At 30.4% G+C, this 16,586-nt stretch overlaps 1 protein-coding gene across 1 annotated transcript in view; it reads left to right on the top strand.

Annotated features, from left to right (window-relative positions):
- The window catches only part of LOC126745744 (uncharacterized), a 306,017-nt gene extending 290,433 nt beyond the window's left edge, over positions 1-15,584 (top strand). Inside the window, exons 4-6 of the mRNA XM_050453726.1 lie at positions 5,874-6,070; positions 15,041-15,297; positions 15,353-15,584. Of these exons, the coding sequence (XP_050309683.1) occupies positions 5,874-6,070; positions 15,041-15,297; positions 15,353-15,450 (552 nt within the window). The 3' untranslated portion in view covers positions 15,451-15,584. The remainder of the gene's footprint in view (positions 1-5,873; positions 6,071-15,040; positions 15,298-15,352) is intronic.
- The last annotated feature ends 1,002 nt before the right edge of the window (positions 15,585-16,586 follow it).

The raw sequence follows: 16,586 nt of genomic DNA on the forward strand, positions 1-16,586 counted from the left end.
GTTCTTTTTCACAAAACCACTCTAAATTCAGATCTATTAAAACGTTAAATATTCCATCAACATAAAAGTATACTGTGCTGTAAATATGAGCTGTAAAAATGGCGCCTGAAAGCTATAAAACTGTAAGGAGGAAGAATTATTATCTTTTTTTAAATTTCAATCCTTCAAAATACAAATACGTAAAATGGAAGTTATCGTAAAATACTCGTAAATGATGAATCTCTTTTTAGCGATAATAATTTTATTTGAATATAAGAATCGTTTACAACATTTAGCAGACTAGCAGACTTTGACGAGTTTGAGTATTTAGTTTTATTTAAATTATTAAAATACTAATTATTAATATTACTTTAATTAACACTTTATATCAATACATATACAAGGTGGTCCAGCTTAAACGTCATTAATTTTAATACGTGATAGAGAATTTAAAAAGAAATAAACTTTTATTATAAAGTTTTTCTGAAAAATGTTTAATAACAAAGATACAGGGTGTTAAAGTTAAGAATAATGATTTATTTATTTATTATAACCTTTAAACTACCAGCTCAATTTTAATTAAATTCGCATGTAGATCATTGTAGTAAATTGTCAATTACTGATGAAGCCAATTAAAAAAAAAGCCAGTGTCATAACAAAATATTAAAGCGTCATAAAATATTTTTTTATAAAAAGCCAACTGTTGGATTTTCTATTTAATTTGGAAAAAAAGTTACATTTGCAAAATTATGACTTAAGGCATTGTTTTTAAAATATCTTAGCTTAATTGGACAGAAACGCAAGTTAAAATGCTGCAAAAACTTTGCAAAAAAAAGAAAATTAGGCTTGAATCTTAAAGTAAACTTGCCAAATGAAATAATGACTTAAGGTTACTTTTGATCATCTTTTATATTCAATTTTTTTACATATCCAAGACCGATTTCCTTTTTTTTATAAATATTTGCAACATTTTAGCAGGTATATCTGAACAATTATAAATTATAAATTAAGATATTTTAAAAACATATAATTTTCATCATAATTTTGCAAGAGTAACTTTTTTTTCCAAATTAAATGGAGAATCTAACAGTTGACTGCTTATAAAAAAATATTTTATCACCTCGCACATTTAAAACAAAAAAATAACAAGTTCCTCCGTATGTTACGGCACTGGCATTTAAAAAAAATGGCCTCATGAGTAATTGACAATTCACTACAGTGAAAATTGAGCTGGTAGCTTAAATGTTATGATAAACAAACAAATAATTATTCTTAACTTTATCAAAAGATATATAACCCAAATATTAGTAGCGTCTAATATTCTAGAAACAGGTGGCTGTCAGTTTGCAAATTTGTATACAAACTAAGTAGTTTTTTGTGACGTGTATATTTTGTTATAAAACCATGAGTAATTGGAGGTAAGTAAATGAAACAAATTAAAAGTAATTGGATTAAGATTATGTTAATTATAATTAAGAATACTTACTTTGGCGATATGCAATATTAAAAAAGAGATGCATAAGTTTACGTTTTGCCGGTAGGGATATCTTTGGGAGCCTTTTTAAAGGACGCTAGTAATTTGAGCATCTAATAGGTATGCAGTATATATAATAGAAGAATGATAATTATTTGTTTTTTGGAGGGTAATACTTTGTGTCTTTGTGAAATTATAAATATTTTTTATAAATTTGCATTTTTTTAAATTGTTACCCAATTATTAAAAAATGATATTGGTAACCAAAGATTGTATAATATATATGTATATTTACTTATGTTTATATTTTAATTTCAGCTATAAAAAACCACTTACTTTACATGAGCTTCTAATCGAGGCTGAGAATGCCTATATTGAAGAAGATGATACGCCTGTAGAATTAGTGATTTTTCCACCCGAAAGTGCAAACGAGTACCATACCGATGAAGATTCGGGTGAAGAGGACTTGGTAGATATAAATAAATCAACTTCAAGCACCTGTTAAAATCATGAATTCAAACAAAAGTTGTGAAAACTCCGATTCAGAGGCGGATTCTGACGAGGATGTTCCTCTCTCAGTACTTTGTGGCAAAACCAAATTTGATTTAAATGTTACGAAAGCCCAAAGAGAAATTATAATACCAGCCAAATATTTTTCATGGACAAACAATGCTGCTCTCAAGGATTTTCCTAATTTTTTAAATCCAGTCGAACCTCCAAATAATATTTCTCCTTTGAATCTATTTAAACTATTTTTTGATAATGATATTTTACATCTCTTGCATATCTATACTAATAATTATTGCAGCCAAAATAACCGTCCTGCAGATATAAGCGTTGATGAAATACAGTGCTTCATTGGTATTTTGATGATTACGAAGAAAATTACTGTATTGATGAGGCCATGGTCCCCTATTATGGGCGTCATCCAACCAAGTAGTTTATACGCGGAAAACCTATTTGCTACAAATTTTGGGTGGAATCAACCAGACTAGGTTATATAGCATGGTTTGAACCATATCAGAGTTTATTATGTATTATGGCTGCCCAACGAGGCATGAATATTTAAAAAAAATCAATATTTTTCCAAATTTCTATGCAGCTCTTCGCTTATTTTCTTTTAAAATTTTAATTTTACTTAAAACTACTTTTTTAAAAGAAAATAACCCAGAACTCACCACGTAGAGGGGGCTGAGAGGGAGGCAACTCGAGTTCCAATCGCCCGTCCGCCCGCCCGCATTTCACCACTATATATGCTCATAATTTTTTTAGTTCTCTAAAACTTTATAATATTGACTTTTTGTTTCAAATATTGGTAATGCGGCTCTAGAAGCTATTTTGGACCTTATATAACCATCACGTGCATCAAAGCCATAGACTGCAGTTGATGCTTCAGTTACCAATTTGACGCAGCGTTCCACTGCTTGTGAATGGCATGGAAACTTTAAAATGTCAATTTCACTTGAGACTCAACTTCTGAGATCATTTTCATAAGGCTGCTATCGGAAATCGACACTGTAAGGGGAGGCTCGGTAATTGTTATCGACTGCCAATCAATTAGGTCAATGTAGTCTGTGGCCTTGAAATTTAATAAGGGTACCTTAAACTCACGTACTTTTAGTCCTAATGGCATATGCTGTCTACATTTTAGCAGTCTTCTTAAACCTAATTCTCTTACTGCTTTTCTACTTTCAGAGAGCATAGCTAACAACATGTTTTCTGAGTGAGCGAAATACCCGTTTCTTTGAATGACAGGATCAATAATATTTCTAATTTCTTCTGGTAAGAATCTGGATTTTTGAATAATTCCAAAAACATGTTTGCTGCCATGCCTACAGGAAGGTTTAGATTTTATTTCAAACCATGAAACAGCATACACTTTCATAATATATTGCGTTAAAATTTTAAGATTTGTTGATGGATTTTTGGTACCAAAAATATAGTCTCAAAATTCGATTGGCTGTAGTTAACCACCTGGAATGATTCAATTTTCCTGGCTCTCTCTGCGAGAAACTCAAAGAAATGTTTCCTGTTGAAATTGCAGTACAGATTTAATAAAGGTATTGCTGGTCGGTACTAAGTTCACTTGGAGTAATTGCAGGCAAAGTAGTTTCGATTTTTTCGAACGGCACGTATGAAACCACAGCATCAACTAAAAAGAATTACACATTAAATCGCTCTGGTCCCATTGTCTCGAAGCGTAATACGATTAAAAATAAACACTTACGAAGTCGGACAGCGAATTTTATATAGAGACTGTTACGTGCCCGCGTAATATAAAAAAGCCAATTTTCAAGGTCATTTGGGAGCCAAAGGTGACGTCGTAGATATCTGAAATTTTGCACACCAATTTGTAATAACAAAACGCAACTTTTCCGCATATAGGCATTTTAAGTTTCAAAAAAATTTTTTTTCGCTCCACCCTACTAGTAATGAATGTTCCTCTGAGCCTGTTCGGCAAGTAAAACAGTATTCTCAGAAAGAAAAAAAGATAATATTGTAGCGGAACGACCTCTACCTTTGCTATAGTTTGTTCTATTAGAATATCGGGCGTCTTAAATATTTTATTTATTTGTGGAAATGTATGACATTATCTAAACCCTACATTTCTGCTCGGAGTGTTCTTATGATTATTACTTCGTTTGTCACCATTTAATAAAGAAGTGTGGCACCTTTGACTCCGTGATTCCGTTAAAAGGTTTTAATCCGGGTCAGTGCTTTTATTATTAAAAGGTAAGGTTACAACTGTCCTGTTTCTTGCCTAGCAATTTATATTATCTATTTTATTATTAAAAGGCGTTAAAACTAAGCCCGTAACTGAGGTTAATAAACTGAGATTTCCCGACATTAGTGTTTTCTTTGACCTACGAACCTTCGGAACTAAAAATCCCACTACAATATTAGTTGATCAACTAGATTTGATCAAAAGTTATAATGCAAACATAAGCGGAGTTGATCGGTCTGATCAAAACATCGGACTATATAGAATCTCAATCCGAGGAAAGAAATGGTACTTTCCTCTCTTTTCTCACTGTATTTATATGGCTGTACAGAATGCATGGCAAATTCACCGACTCCAAGGGGGGAAAATGGATCAACTTACATTCCGAAGAGTAATTGCCACTAATTTCCTGGAAACATATAAGAGACCTTTAAAAATGGGACGCCCAAGATTATCAAATGATGCCCATGCCTACTCTCGATATGATGGAATTGAATTGACATCTAATTATATATCAAGAGAAGCAAACAAAATGTGGCAATTGTCACAAGAAAGTGCAGTTTAGATGCGATAAATGTGACATCGGGCTGCATCCCAACGATTGCTTTAAGGAGTACCATACTATATAACATAAGTACATACCATAGAATATTTTGTCTTGATAAATGATTTAAAAAGTTTTAGTTGTATTATTAGTACCACATATTACTAGCGACCTTTTAAAAGGACCCAAGTTTTTTGAAAAAAATTCTGGTTAAAAAAAATTGGATAAAATAAAAATTATTTAATTTGATTAGTAGGAACTATAATCAACCATTTTTGACAAAAAATTAAATTTTTTCTTTCCAAAAATTAATTCCGTAATGTCTGGGATAATTACATACTTTATGTATCTTTATTATTAAACATTTCTGAGCAAAAATTCCATAATAAATGTCTATTTCTTTTTAAATTCTCTATCACGTATTAAAATTATGACGTTTAAACTGGACCACCCTGTATATAAATAATTGTCATAGTTATTGCACTATTTTAATATATAATGAATAAATGAAATTCCTTAAGACTCAATTTAGTTAAAAAATGTCTAGACCCTCCTCGCTCTCTTTTTCCTGTTGAGTTTTCTTCTATCTTCACGTTAAAACACGTTACCCTATTAAAACTGTTGAACTCAGATGCAAACTGTTGTAGCAATTTGTTGTACATTTTGATCTTTTCCGAGAGAAGTTTTTGCTCTTTTTTTCTGCACCATTACTAGACACCTTACGGTGACTAATTATAATGGAAACCAATATTTGACTTAGATTCTAGAGGCTAAATTAGGTATTTATTTTGGGACCATCAGAAACGATATCACAACGGCAGTAGCTACATTATTATATCAAATAGCTTAAATTTCGAAGTCAATAAAATATTTATTGTTACCACACATTTTTGCTTACTATTCGCTTGTACTTTTCCCGATTTAATTTTTATTAGTACAGTTGCATGGACAATTTTATACTATTTAAAATAATGTTGCACAATATGGATTTTAATTTGCCATAACATATTGAGGTTAGCTAGACGGGAGGAGACCGATAATTGACAGAACTTTAATAAAGGCAAAATTAAACTTTGTCCCGTGTACCTAAATTAACGTGTATATTCTGGAGAAAGTCACTTCGCTTTGCAATCAAAGTTTTTTCCATATTTTAGGTAGTAGAAATACCAACTTCAGAACCATATATAAATGGATTTAAAAAACGCTACTACATGGATGAAGAAGTGTTTCAAGCCAACTGCACATCAGAATATTCTTATCCTGGTGCTAATATTACGTGGTACATTAACGGATTTCCAGTAAGAGGTCCGCAAGTCATGACGAGAAGTTATATTGTTGGCCACCATCTCTCGTAAGTTTAATCTATTATCATTATTTTTATTATATTACTTTTTAAAATCTTATGTATAAGTTTAAATATTTTAAAAATTAATTGTTTAAGATTTTTTGTTGTATAGAGATGCTAATTGAGAATCAAATCAATACTAAATAACATGAATTACAAAATTAAGTGGTTCATAAAAATTACCGTCTAAAAGTAATGAGTGAAATAAAAGAATTTAAAAAAATAGTAGAGTCAGTGAAACTGGTCTAACTCTGGATAATGTACAACTCGAAACTACACAATCTATTTCTTCAGGAATGCCGTCAAGACACACAGAAGTAAAATAGGCGTAATCGTCTCCTTATTCTTAAAAAGTGCAGTAAAAGCATATACTTCCTTCTCAGAGAGAATTTTAATGCAGTTGTAACTTTCATGGCGAAACTTACTTGGAAATGTTGGAAAACATCATTCAACCTAAAATTGTTGAATAAATAGAAAATCAGTTGTATATTCAAGGGGGTAGGAACCTAAGCGAAGATTTATTGCATTTTCGACAAGATGGAGATTCGCGGAAAGCAATTTTAACATGATGCGGTTCCAGATAAGTGAATTGGGAGAAGACGTTCAATAGAATGGCCAGCAAGATCACCAGATCTAACACCCCTCAACTTTTTTTCTCTGGGATCACTTAGAAAGAAAGAAAGAAGAAAGAAAATGTGCTATATTACGTAAGACAACAAAATCTTGTGTACAAGCATCCTAAAAACTAAAAAATTCCAAATTCACTTTAAATTTCAAATTTCAAACAAACATAACATCTAAAACACTTTAAAATAAAATTTACACACATTACCAAAATTAATCATAACAAAATAGATTGAGAAAAAAAATCATCTTTTTGATAAATTTGATTAAAAAATAAGTAAAGCTGTCAATAAAACAGAATTTAGAGGAAGTAAATTAAATTATTTAATAGGAAACAAAACTAAAACACTAAAAAGACGTCAGAGCACAGGTTAAAAGGTATCATTAAAAAAATCGTCAAGGCTATAATATGTCCTGGATAATAAAAGTGATTTTAATTCCTTTTTGAATTTCTTAACTTTTAAAATTTGTCTGATACATAGAGGAACATGGTTGTAATTTTTTTTGCCTTAGAACATTGAAAGGCTAGAAGTAGCATGCCGTGGAACTATGGGCAGGTTTGTTTGCTTGCAACATCTCTGATGCAATGATGCCAAATGCTTATAGAGAAATGGCAATAATCACTTTATAATATCATAAAAATTTTTAGTTGTTTCCGAAGGCTCAAAACAATACTACTGGTTCCTATATTTTTTGTTTAATAAAATATCAAGCATTTTTTTAAAATAATTTTGATAAGATACTCTATATTGAAGTCAATATATGTACGTTAAATAAATGAAAATAAGTACGAAGAAACGAGAAAAGGGTAATGGCATCGCAACGCCGCTCGATCGCATTGTTGATGCTACGGATACGAGCACTCTCTACCAGTGACGTCGTCAACAAATATTTACCTGCTAAATTTTAATTAATTATTATAGAGTTTGAGTATAAGTAATATTACCATTTATGACCTATTTATGTGTTTTTTTAACGGACTTCGTTAGAGGAAGGTCATAATAAAAGGCAGCATTTTTGTCAAAGCATTTTTATGGAAATTAAATATTTTATTAATATAATATTATAGATTTCTTAATAAATCGTGTTTTAAGACACAAATTTTTAACATTTCACAAAATTTTATTGGTATTGTTATATTGGACAAAACTCAGTTTTACATCACTTATTTTATATCACATAATATATACTTCTATGGTGCTGACTTTTTCAAAGGGACAGTATTGCTTCAGCGGTAAGAGTTAAAACTACAAGGATGTTCAAATTGTGAAGGAGTTGCAGGTTTTTTATAGGTTATAAGATTTTTATTATGAGTATTTAGCCTGTACAATGGTTTTGAGACATTTAACAGTGACCTATATAATACCTAATACCAATTATTATATCATATTAATTTATACTAAAAAACAAGGATCACCTAAGAATAAAGATTATGTACAATAGATTAGATTAGATAGTTCATTAGTAGTAATATACAAACAAGTACTTTTACAAGTCAAATAAAATATGTAGTATGTTGGGCTTTCTCGAAAATCATGTTATTATTTCTTAAGTATTTTCATAATGACTTGAGACATCTAATTCAATTTCTTTGGCGCAAATTTGTTTGTTGCAATCTTCGAATTTTAATTTTTTGTTCTTTATTTTTTTTCCATAATTTGGTGACAAGTGATTTAGTTTTTAAAAGGTCCTCAGGATATCATTTTGATTTTACCCTAGAGTAATATACATAAAAATATAGTATTACCAATATTAAAAAGAAAAAATTAAAAAAATGTAATATGATACATTTGATTAATTGCTTTTAATTACAAATATAACACAATAAAATACTATATCAGTTTTAAATAAGATATATAGAATAAGATGATACATGGCATAAAAGTCTTATTTGTACTTAGAGAAAGAATTGAACAATAATTTTTAAATGTGCTATAATGATGTCTATTTTGAGTGTATTTTTACCTTTTCCTTGGCAGAGTCAGGGAATGTGAAGCAGTTAAACAAAAACGGATTGGATGAGAAATAGTAATTGTTGACCTAGACCCCACAGTAACTATTAATCTCAGATGCAGTTATTGTTGATGATGAATGATCAGATCTGTAATTATACAAAATTTGGTGTATCAAGAATATTAATTTATTTTAATTATCCATACTTGTCTATATTAGATTCACTATTTGTACTATATTCCATTTTGGAAGCTAAAGAAGTTTTTGCACTCTTCAGGAAAACTACCCTTGCAGCTTTGAAGGGTAAATTACTTGGTAAATTAACCAAATGAATTATCGGCTGCTGTGTTTTTAACCAGTCCTAGTAAAAAAATAGTTTTACACACATACCTAATTTAATAAGTATTAGGTATAAAAAAATTATATGAGTAACACTAATACTTTTTGTGACGATTTTTTTATATTAGAAAAATATAAAAAATTACCTTTAAGGTAGAGCTGATTTTTTTAACAAAGTCTGGCTACTGATAATATTATCTTCCTTATATAATAAATCACTTCTAAGGATGTGATCTGAACAAACAAATATGTTTTTTTTAATTGTGTTGATTTCCATTAATGAAATCCATTGTTCCCTTTGGGCATATTTTAGGCAATTTATAATAAGTATTTGATATTTAATCAAAAAGCAAAACAAATTACAGTAATAAATTAATATGTGGTGCCAATTACTATATATATATTATTATAAGTTGCCATATGGTAAAACAAAAAAAAATATCGACCAAATTTTAGCGAAAGACAAAATTAACTATACATAGATATCAATATCTAAATAAATTTCAAAATTCTTTAAAGGCAATAAAAAATTAGTAATTTCATCTATCTACCTAATGTCTATATTAAAAAACATAACTATATATAGATAGGTATATGGGTATTATGCCATCTTTCTGCCAAAACAACAAAAAAAACATAAAATCCTGCAATAAAACCAGGGACAAAATTCTAGTTTTATATTTTTTATAGCCTATTGATAGATGAATATGTTCAACAATATATTTAGATTTAAAAATATAAATATTTTGGTATTTTACACACACTTTCACATTCAAGTTTTTATTAGGTTTATATCTATAAGATCCCCTATTCTACGTTTATGATGATGGTTACCCCATGATGTGATGTTATGAAAGTATCGGTACTTACTTGTGAAAAGATCGGCTTGAATCACCTTTTTATCATGATGCGGCACAAACGACACAAGTTTTTGCCATCCTAGCAATTTAAAAAAACACTAAAATGTGGCCTTTTTCCTTTTGAAACCAAAAAATTAAAGAAAATACACGAATCTCGAACATAAACAAAAAGCTGTTTGACAGATGACACTATGCGTATGGCTCAGGCGCTTAAGTTCCGGTGTTGTCGCTTCAAATTTTTTAGAAACGGTTTTAGGGATAAGAATGTTAATAATTTTGTTTTTTTTTGCTTAAAGATATTATATTTATTCTTAAAATAGGTTAATTGTAGTTTATATATTTTTTAATTTAAATTTTCCTATAAAATACAATACAAATAAGTTAAATTAACGTTATAATCGTTGTTAAAATATAGCAAACAATTTCCTCCGTTGGAAATTTGCGTCGACTTGACAACAGAGAATCGGCAAATATGTTTGTAAACCACACACCCCTCTTGCCCCTGTGCACATGTTGGACTCAAACAAAATTGTTGTTTACTAATTCTAGCCTTTCAATGTTCTAAGTTTTTTGCTAAGGTGAGTTCTTGGTAAGGGAGGATGTAGGGATTGGTAAGGGAAAATCGTTAACCTGGCGAGTCATATGACCAGTGTTAGAGGGAGGTTTAGGACATTTATGAATAAGAGTAGCTGTTTCTAAGATAAAAAGAGAAAAAAGAGTTAGGATTTTTTGAGATATAAAGAGAGGTTTACAAGAATCTCTCAACCCAGCGGAAGAAGGTATCTAACTGCCTTTTTTTGAATCACAAAAATTATGTTTAATAATCCCTTGTTGCTTAAACCCCAAAAAGGCAAGCCATAACGAAGATGGGACTCAATAAGAGAAAAGTACACTAAACGACGAACGTGCAACTACCCCTCCTAGCTCATGCCCCGCCATTCTTACTGCAAAGCATCCAGAGGATAATTTTGATGCAAGTTTTAAGATCTTCGAAGCGAAGGCGACCATCAATGGTAATACCGAGGAACTTACAGCTTTCTTTATTTTGCCAGAGGGAGTTTTCACTAAACATAAGGCCCTGAACGTCACACTTAAATCCCATAATAAAGGTTTTGCCCACATTAAATACAAGCCTGTTTGCAGCACACCACTCCGATAAAATCTTAAGAACCTTAAAAACCTGGGCTCTAACATTATCAGAATCTCTATGATTCCATAAAATGGTGGTATCATCAGGAAACTGGACCACCTTGCCCTGCAGTTTTAATGAACCCAAATCATTTAAATAGAGTGGTCCTAACACTGAACCCTGAGGTACTCCAGTTTTAAGAGATCTGGAATCGGATAAACATCCAGATACTGTAACTCTTTGGGTACGATTAGATAGATAGGATTCTAGCCATTGCAATGCCACACCTTTAAAGCCATATGAAAGGAATTGTTTATGGCAGAAGCTAAGGCATTCAATGCTGAGTCAGGCAAAAGGAGTAGTAATTTTGATGATATCCCATCAGCTCCAGCTGATTTATGGTTTTTTAAGCTTTTAATTGCATCTTTAACGTCAGTAAGGCTAACAGGATAAAAGAAAAAAGAATTTTGAACTGACACTTGTTGAATATAATGCAAAGGATCAATATTAGTATTCACATCCTTGAACAATAAATGAAGAATATTACAGTAATAATCACTTAATCTGTTTGGTTCTACTTCTGGTTCTGAAATTTTTTTGTGAGAATGCCTGAAGTCATTTATAATTGACCAACATTCTCTCTGCCTATTTGAGGATATGTTCAAGATATGCAAGCGGTCACTATAATATTTAACCTTTGCTGCTTTTATCGTCTTTCTGTATAGACTACGATATTTCTGATGATAAAGAATAATGTTTCCATTAGTTGTAAACTGGCACAACTTAGCCAAAAAACGGAGGTTTTTAGCTGAAGTTCTGAAGCCTGCTGTGACCCATGGTTTTCTATTTTTTATTTTAAGCCTCTTTTTAGGAAAACACTGATTGATCTTGTCACATAGCACATGAAATAACAAAGTAAACGGGTCAGGAGCCATTTCAACTGCATTCTAATTAACCAAAGCTGTAGTAGAAGAAAAAGCATTAAAATTTGCTCTGCTGAAAATTCTTCCTATATAATGAGATGAAGGAAATACAGTGTTGCATGGAATCCTAGCGAGAATGGCTTCATGGTCATAAATACCAGATCAGAGTACTCTACATGACACATCATTTAAATTTGTACACAAATAATCAATAGTAGTTGCAGATTAGGATGTTATACGTGTGGGTGAAAGAACATGCATCTTTAAGTCATAAGATTCCAATATACTTAAAAGGGATGTATGATATGATAGCAAGCTTACATCAGTGAAGTTAATATTAAAGTCACCAGCCAATATAACTATGGAGTGTAGAGACAATTGAGATAATAGAGAATCAAGTTTGTCCAGGAACATACCATTACCTCCTGTGGGTGGTCTATAAACACAAAGAACATATAAATTAAATCGCTTACAAAAACAAAGGGATAATTCAGAAACCTTCTCCAACAGAAAGCTATCATACTTATTAATTTTACAAAAAAAAGCTTCAATTGTTTGTTTAACTAAAATAGCTGTTTCTCCATGTAGCGTTACCGACAAAAAATTGATATAGGAATATAATTAAATATTAGGAAACACTTGTTAGGCTTTAACCAGTGCTCAGTTAGTAATACAATATCAGGAAAATCACACGAAACAAACTGTTGTGTTTAAAATGCAACCAACTTTACTCGATGATCTTGTTACAGTTTATTTTCTTCAGATACATAAAGAAGAAGAAAATAAAATAAATCTAAAATGTTAGCGAAAGAATAAAGAAGGTTGTTTCTTGGTATTTTTGCCGGTTTTACTCCAATGAAAAGTTGAAAACTCACCTTTTGGGTATTTTAGTTGTGGATACTAAATGCCATACTGCAATATTGCAGGATTATAAGTGGTGTGGTTAAATCCCAACCTTTTCAAGGTTCTTTGTTTAAGTGTCCAGTTTTGTGTTCCCGAGAAAAGGCCAATTTCATTGGTAAGTCCTAATATTTTCATTTGGCATCTTGGTTTATGATACTCATGTAATACTCATGTATATTACACATGTAATTTTATATAAGTAGACTCAAGCATACCGTTAAGTTTAACTATCAATGCTTATATCTACTTACTCTATTGGCGATTCCTCAATTTGGGTATTTTCCAGAGCCATTTTCAGGCTTTTTTTTCTCCTGGTTTTAATCCACTATTATAAGAAGTAGAAATCTCCACTCATCTACTCTAATAACGTCCACAACATCTACATTGACATTCACTGTTAAATCGATCCCCCCAGGTCCTCCATCTCAACCATGCAGCCCTCTTGGAGCCAGGTTTGATCAATGTTTGTGATGTATAGTGAACCATGCAGTCAGTAAACCACCTAACCAGTAAACCAAACTCCTATCAACATTTATTAGCTTTATAGTAGTATATTATACTAAATACTAACCTCAAAATTACATTGTTATTACTCTCATTATTAGATTTCACTACTACACTGTTGTTTTGAATAGTTTTATAATAACTAATTGCATATTAGTTATTTTATTAAAATAGACCGTATAGATCGCCTTGTAAACTAGATAAATAGGTCTATTTCGAAAGTACTCACGTGAACTTTTAGCCCCAAACAACATAATATGAGATTTTACCCTTGATATAGACACTATATTCAGGAAGGCCAACATAACTTGTTTTTAAAGTAATAAGTTTGATTATTAACTTCTCTTTAATTATAGATTCACTTAATAGTATCTCAGAACTAAAGCTTTTCTTTTATATTTATTTTGATTTTTGAAAGATAACCTAACTTTCGAAGTTAGACAAGGGACTTTTGGTGTGAGCCCATGAGTTTTAAGGTGCTCTTACACTAAAGCTGTAATTTAATAGCATATAATTTAATAGTCAAAGTAAAGGGTTAATATTTATTTTATTGTTAATTTATTAATTACAGCATAACACTTGTACATAATATTAAGTGTCAATATAATTAATTGTATTTATATATCTCCCTATTTGTTCTTCCTTGTGAGATTTTCTTTCAGGTTGATAGGTATAGTACTTTCAGTAATTTCCTGTTTTCTTGGTCATCGGGATTTTCTTATCCATCTGGGATAAAACAGATGGCACTTATATTTTATTGAACTCTTGTGGAATCCACGCCACCCTACCAAAGTGGTTAGTGCTAGTCGGCTTCCCTTTGAGAAGATCCCCTGAGCCTTCACCTCTATAGTAAGTCTCCCTCCTCTCTCCCTCCTTCCACTGGTTCCCTTGTACCCATTTTCTAACCCTTACTTCCCATACTTTTACCCTCTATTTCCCCTTTTTCCTTCCTGTTATTACCCATCCGTCCATTCAAATTTCGTTTAATACAGGTAAATAAGATAAAGTCTTAAAGTATTATTAAAGTATTAAATTACTAAAGTAGAATTAAATTATAAATTAAAGTATTAATAAATTATTAATTAAATTCTTATTTTTTTATATTTAACAATCTTCGGCAACAAAATATTACAGAATGTGCAGCTAATCCAAAAAAAGTGTTTTAAAACGTGAGAAATGAATTTAAAAATAGATTATTCTTATGTTAAGCCCAAAATGGATTGCATTTTCGGCATCTCATATAATAAAATAACACTTTCTAAAAACAATTTTTTTTATTTAACTTATACGAGTACCTTTCTTTGATCCTGTATAAAATTCATAAAAATTTTTTGCGCAGGTGAATAATATTTCAACAGACCTCTAATTTAAGGTATCATAAAAAGGGGTGGTGCCATTTAAAATTCTGAGGTTAGGGTGCATCGGGCTCCAAGGGGGGCATATCCTATAAGCAAAATATGATGGTTGTAGTTCCCCCTACCTGTATAACATTTATACTAAATTGTGCTTTTTTAGCTTTCATAGTTTCAAAGATAATTATATTGAAAGTTTATTAATTGACATATATCTTATATCTTAGATCCTCGTGCTGCTGGCTGCTTTATTTCTCATTACAATTAATTTGCAGTATGCCTTAAGATATTTACTACATTAATTATAAACAAGTATCTCTTTACTCTTATTTCATTTTTTCTATACCTTTTTATTCTAAAAAAAACCTAATTAATATAATTTTTTGTAGAGTTGTGTCAACTATCCGACATCGCATTCTCAAGAAAATTTTTCCTAATAATAAAATGAAGCTGAGATGTTCAGTGAGTCTTTATGACGTGTACCAGTATAGTACGGAAATTAGCTTAGAGCTTGGTAAAAGGTCCAAAAACAAGCATCCTGATTGGCCGCCAACCACAAAGGCTCCTCCACCAAGTCCTGAAGAGGAATTCGGAGAAAACGAAATAAGTCAAAATTCCTTTGAATCTCCAGATAGTGGAACAATTTGTAAGTTATTTTACTAGAAATTGTAAAAATTTAATAAATACATAATTTATTTTAGTATGGTTCTTTACTCCTTCAAAAGCTCAGTCGATTTCGAGTTGGACACTATTAATATTTTGTGCTTTAGTAATCCATTATTATAGGATATTAAGTTGATTTTGTCTAGTTGGGTATATTATCGTTGCAATGTTGTGATAATAAATATTTAATAAATTAAAATTGCTAAATTATTATTATAAATCAATTGTGCATTAATATTGTGAAAAAATGTAAAGTTAAAAATGCAATGTGAAGCTGTAAACTTAAGAATGTCAAATTTCTAGTTTTTGTTTCAATTTTAGTTTTGTATAATTATTTAATAGTTTATTCTATTAAACAACTACACATCGCATATTTATATTATTAGTATATAGGAAAATAAGACCTCTGTGTGTGTATTTTTAATATAGAAGTTAATAACAAATATTTGCTTATGCATAAGTTAAGACTGAAAATTACAAAATTTACTAAGAAATTTTATTTATTTAAAATCCAATGTGTAAATAAATTATAGTTGAATATCTTTTATTTTGTTATATGAAGTAGAAAGATTTTTCAAATTATAAGAAAATATTTATGAAGAGGTAGGTTAAAATTATTTTATTGTTCTTTACATAATTTTCCTTTCGATAGATTTAAAGATTATATAGAATAATATTGATTTCTTTATCATTACCTGCAATGAATTAAAAAAAAAGAAGTTAAAATTTACCCTACTGTTCTATGCGATTGTATTATAAATCAACAAATAAAAAATATTAGAACAAACTATATTTGTTTAATTGCAAAAATGTAAAGCAATAATTTTACATTTATTTCTTAACCCATTAGTGCATATAGTCCCCCATAAGGGACTCTCCAAAATATGGCAACACTGCTTGTCGAATTGCAGGAATAGACATTAAAATATTGCTTTTATTTACTTCGGTAGTCTGTTGACGAACTTTGAACGAGCTAGTCGTACTCCAGAGCCATATTGTATTTTAATTTGTAGTAGGAAAACAGCATGGACCCTAGTTTATACACAACAGCACGTGGCGGGTAAGTATTGTTTTATTTTTGAGTAATAATTTGAAACTTAACGCCATAAATTTAGTTAAAATCAAAAACAGGACATTGAATTTTGTATATGTCTTTATCTTATAAATAAAATTTTAACAAATTTTTGCCTAATACGTCTTCATGAATTACTGCTAGAATTAGAAGATGATGAGCCTGAAAAAGTCTCCATTTACTTAATTCCTCCCGATGAC

This window comes from Anthonomus grandis, chromosome 16 (assembly GCF_022605725.1).
Source record: "Anthonomus grandis grandis chromosome 16, icAntGran1.3, whole genome shotgun sequence".
Classification (NCBI taxonomy): domain Eukaryota; kingdom Metazoa; phylum Arthropoda; class Insecta; order Coleoptera; family Curculionidae; genus Anthonomus; species Anthonomus grandis.